The 5,023-nt window shown below is 42.6% G+C and overlaps 1 protein-coding gene across 1 annotated transcript in view; it reads left to right on the top strand.

Annotated features, from left to right (window-relative positions):
• The window catches only part of LOC110513279 (mitochondrial dicarboxylate carrier), a 27,028-nt gene extending 24,167 nt beyond the window's left edge, over positions 1 to 2,861 (top strand). The window contains exon 11 of the mRNA XM_036939924.1: positions 1,365 to 2,861. Within this exon, the coding sequence (XP_036795819.1) occupies positions 1,365 to 1,466 (102 nt within the window). The 3' untranslated portion in view covers positions 1,467 to 2,861. The remainder of the gene's footprint in view (positions 1 to 1,364) is intronic.
• Positions 2,862 to 5,023: the final 2,162 nt, after the last annotated feature.

The raw sequence follows: 5,023 nt of genomic DNA, 5'->3' as shown, positions 1-5,023 counted from the left end.
TATATGAAGGCTGGGTCTTACCTTAACATATATATGAAGGCTGGGTCTTACCTTAACGTATATATGAAGGCTGGGTCTTACCTTAACATGTATATGAAGGCTGGGTCTTACCTTAACATGTATATGAAGGCTGGGTCTTACCTTAACATGTATGTGAAGGCTGGGTCTTAACATATATATGAAGGCTGGGTCTTAACATATATATGAAGGCTGGGTCTTACCTTAACGTATATATGAAGGCTGGGTCTTACCTTAACGTATATATGAAGGCTGGGTCTTACCTTAACATATATATGAAGGCTGGGTCTTACCTTAACATATATATGAAGGCTGGGTCTTACCTTAACATGTATATGAAGGCTGGGTCTTACCTTAACATATATATGAAGGCTGGGTCTTAACATATATATGAAGGCTGGGTCTTAACATATATATGAAGGCTGGGTCTTACCTTAACATATATATGAAGGCTGGGTCTTACCTTAACGTATATATGAAGGCTGGGTCTTACCTTAACGTATATATGAAGGCTGGGTCTTACCTTAACATATATATGAAGGCTGGGTCTTACCTTAACATATAGATGAAGGATGGGTCTTACCTTAACATGTATATGAAGGCTGGGTCTTACCTTAACCTATATATTAAGGATGGGTCTTACCTTAACATATATATGAAGGCTGGGTCTTAACATATATATGAAGGATGGGTCTTACCTTAACATATATATGAAGGCTGGGTCTTAACATATATATGAAGGCTGGGTCTTAACTTATATATGAAGGCTGGGTCTTACCTTAACATATATATGAAGGCTGGGTCTTAACATATATATGAAGGCTGGGTCTTACCTTAACATATATATGAAGGCTGGGTCTTAACATATATATGAAGGCTGGGTCTTACCTTAACATATATATGAAGGCTGGGTCTTAACGTATATATATATGAAGGCTAAGGTGAATCCTGGGTAAAGGTCTTCATTTACACATCAGGGTCTTGAGTCATTTACCAAATCAGATGGAAGGGTATTGGCTGACTGTCCCATCCAGTGTCAGGGCCTAAACATATGGTCCAAGCCTGTCCAATAGGATTGCAAGGTTGTAAACAACTGTCCATCCCTGTGTAAAGGTCTTGACTAACTGTCCAATGCAGTTGCAAGAAAGTTAATTAACTGCCCAATTGCATTGCAAGGTCTTAACCTACTGTTCAATCACGTCAGCATGTAGACCAACTATCCAATCCCGTGTCAGGGTCTTGACTAAGTGCCCAATGTTCAATCACATGTAACAATGTTGGATAGGTCTTGACTGACTGTCCAATGACGTATCAGAATGCTAACTAACTGTCCAATGGGGTTGCAGGGTCTTGTTCCTGCAGGGATCCGTCTGATTCCTCACACGGTGCTCACCTTCATCTTCCTAGAGCAGCTCAAGAACAACTTCGGCATCGTCATCATCTCCTGAGCACGCTCCTTGACCTACGACCTTTACCCTCTAACCCCCTGTCCCCTGCAAACATCAACCAATCCCCTGTCACTGCCACAGTGCCTCACCCCCCCCCCCCCCCCCCCCCCCCATGGCCCTGAGCTGTCCAATCCCACAGAGAGGTGGTTGTAGGGATGGAATGTCTGCTATGCTATCCTACCCAGCCCTCTTTAACCTGCTCTGGAATCAACCAATCACCCGGGGAAAAGACTACGAACGAACTGCCTGCACCATCACAGCCTTGTCCACAGGAAGAGTTGTCATAGCAACGCCAGTCAAACCCTGCTGTGACATCATCTTCATGTCTCTGTCATCATCAATAGTGCCGTTCTCAATGGGGGCTGCGCCTCAAATCATACACTATTCCCTATGTAGTGCACTACTTCTGAACCTTAATCTGTAGTGCACTTAACATGAAGCTCTGGTCAGAAGTAGTGCACTACGTAGGGAACATAGTGCCACCTGAGTTCACTCCCTAAACGATGTTGATGTGTTTATACTGTAGCCTTCCACCACCATCATCATGTATCACCCAAACCTGTTCCATTCCACACCACACCAGTCCTCATGTATTACTAGCAGTGTACTAGTTGTAGTAGTATGTATTACTAGCGGTGTACTAGTTGTAGTAGTATGTATTACTAGCGGCCTACTAGTTGTAGTAGTATGTATTACTAGCAGTGTACTAGTTATAGTAGTATGTATTACTAGTAGTGTACTAGCTGTAGTAGTATGTATTACTAGCGGTGTACTAGCTGTAGTAGTATGTATTACTAGAGTGTACTAGCTGTAGTAGTATGTATTACTAGCAGTGTAGTAGCTGTAGTAGTGTGTATTACTAGCAGTGTAGTAGCTGTAGTAGTGTGTATTACTAGCAGTGTAGTAGCTGTAGTAGTGTGTATTACTAGCAGTGTAGTAGCTGTAGTAGTGTGTATTACTAGCAGTGTAGTAGCTGTAGTAGTATGTATTACTAGCAGTGTACTAGCTGTAGTAGTATGTATTACTAGCAGTGTAGTAGCTGTAGTAGTGTGTATTACTAGCAGTGTAGTAGCTGTAGTAGTGTGTATTACTAGCAGTGTAGTAGCTGTAGTAGTGTGTATTACTAGCAGTGTAGTAGCTGTAGTAGTGTGTATTACTAGCAGTGTAGCAGTATGTATTACTAGCGGTGTACTAGCTGTAGTAGTATGCATTACTAGCAGTGTACTAGTTGTAGTAGTATGTATTAGTATAATGTATTACTGGTATGACTGTAAATCACTACCACATTGTGGTTCTAACTGAAACCATCATAGATACTGTCACATCGGGGGGTGACGATGACAACGGGCCCTCTTCCTGTTCATAACACTGTAACAGCGGCAGGTAGCCTCGCGGTTAAGAGCGTCGGGCCAGTAACCCGAAAGGTTGCCGTGTCGAATCCCCGAGCTGACTAGGTAATACATCTGTTGTTGTGCCCTCGAGAAGGGAAGACACTTAACCCTAATGGCTCTGGATAAGAGCGTCACTAAATGACTCAAATGGTCATGTACTGTGACAGGTCAGTGCTATTCCTGTTCATAAGTGATGCTTATTACTGTGACAGGAGATCAGTGCTATTCCTGTTCATAAGTGATGCTTATTACTGTGACAGGAGATCAGTGCTATTCCTGTTCATAAGTGATGCTTATTACTGTGACAGGAGATCAGTGCTATTCCTGTTCATAAGTGATGCTTATTACTGTGACAGGTCAGTGCTATTCCTGTTCATAAGTGATGCTTATTACTGTGACAGGTCAGTGCTATTCCTGTTCATAAGTGATGCTTATTACTGTGACAGGTCAGTGCTATTCCTGTTCATAAGTGATGCTTATTACTGTGACAGGTCAGTGCTATTCCTGTTCATAAGTGATGCTTATTACTGTGACAGGTCAGTGCTATTCCTGTTCATAAGTGATGCTTATTACTGTGACAGGTCAGTGCTATTCCTGTTCATAGGTGATGCTTATTACTGTGACGAGATCAGTGCTATTCCTGTTCATAAGTGATGCTTATTACTGTGACAGATCAGTGCTATTCCTGTTCATAAGTGATGCTTATTACTGTAACAGGAGATCAGTGCTATTCCTGTTCATAAGTGATGCTTAATACTGTAACAGGAGATCAGTGCTATTCCTGTTCATAAGTGATGCTTATTACTGTAACAGATCAGTGCTAGTCCTGTTCATAGGTGATGCTTATTACTGTGACAGGAGATCAGTGCTATTCCTGTTCATAGGTGATGCTTATTACTATAACAGGAGATTAGTGCTATAACTAGAATCTTATGAATCTCACGTCATCATCTCAGAGACATTTGTGAGTGGCATTGGGTGACATAGGGTCCTATTCCTGCCTATAAGGGATGCTGCATAACAGGTTATAATGCCATAACAACATGGCTATAAAGCCATCACCTGCTTACAGACAAAGGTACTACACAGAAGAAGTTGCCCCTAGGCACTGATTCTGGGTCAGACATTAGTTGCATCCCCCTACCAGTTAAAATTACTGTTGGGGCTAGGTGATCTGATCCTAGATCTGGTTAGGGACAACAGTAGAAATTCCCACCAAGGGCAATGTGACGAGGAGATATAACTGGACAGAGATGAGAGATGTATAGTGAATAGGTTGTACACTGCATTTGACCAGGCCCCATAGGGCCCTATAGGAGATCATTCAGAGATACTGTGAGTTAGAGAGAGATACTGTTTACTGGGGACCTGGATGAAACTGCTGTCTTTAAGGCACTTTATTAAACACACACACACACACACGTGCACTCAAACACACACACACACACACACACACAGGTGCACTCAAACACACACACACACACACACACACACACACGTGCACTCAAACACACACACACACACACACACACACGTGCACTCAAACACACACACACACACACACAGGTGCACTCAAACACACACATATGCACACTCATCTAAGACAAACAAACAAACCCTACAGGTAACTTTAGGCAGTTATCTGTATGTAAATAGGGCTGTTTGGGGGCCACACCCCCACAGTGAGTTCCAGTGAGTCAGGATGCCTTTCCCTCTGTGGCCTCCAGGGGGCAGCATGGTACTGTGTGTGTTTGGGAGACTGGTCATTATGAATGAGTAACATGATTATTAACAGACACTTATGTCTCTGTGTGACTGAGAGGATTCATTCATAAATCCTACTGTGAGGTTGTGTGCGTGCTTGTGAGTGTGTGTTTCAGTTAGTTGTTTGACTGTATTTGATAGGCCATTATTAAAGAGTGGTATTGGGAACCACCCCTTGTACACATGCACACACACACACAATCTCTAGGAATGGAAATGAGATTGTAGGACCCAGCTCTGTGCGGCTGTACATGTATGGGTCTGTATTTTGTAGATTGTTTTTTGAATTAAAATACTAATAATTAATAACTGTCATTTCCTCTGTGGTGTGTGTGTGTGTGGGGGGTGAAGGTGAACGTAATGGATCTCCTTGCTGACATGTGTCCAGGGTCTGTCTGTTTA

Source organism: Oncorhynchus mykiss, chromosome 13 (genome assembly GCF_013265735.2).
Source record: "Oncorhynchus mykiss isolate Arlee chromosome 13, USDA_OmykA_1.1, whole genome shotgun sequence".
In the NCBI taxonomy this organism is placed as follows: domain Eukaryota; kingdom Metazoa; phylum Chordata; class Actinopteri; order Salmoniformes; family Salmonidae; genus Oncorhynchus; species Oncorhynchus mykiss.
This window is presented reverse-complemented; position numbering and strand designations above follow the sequence as displayed.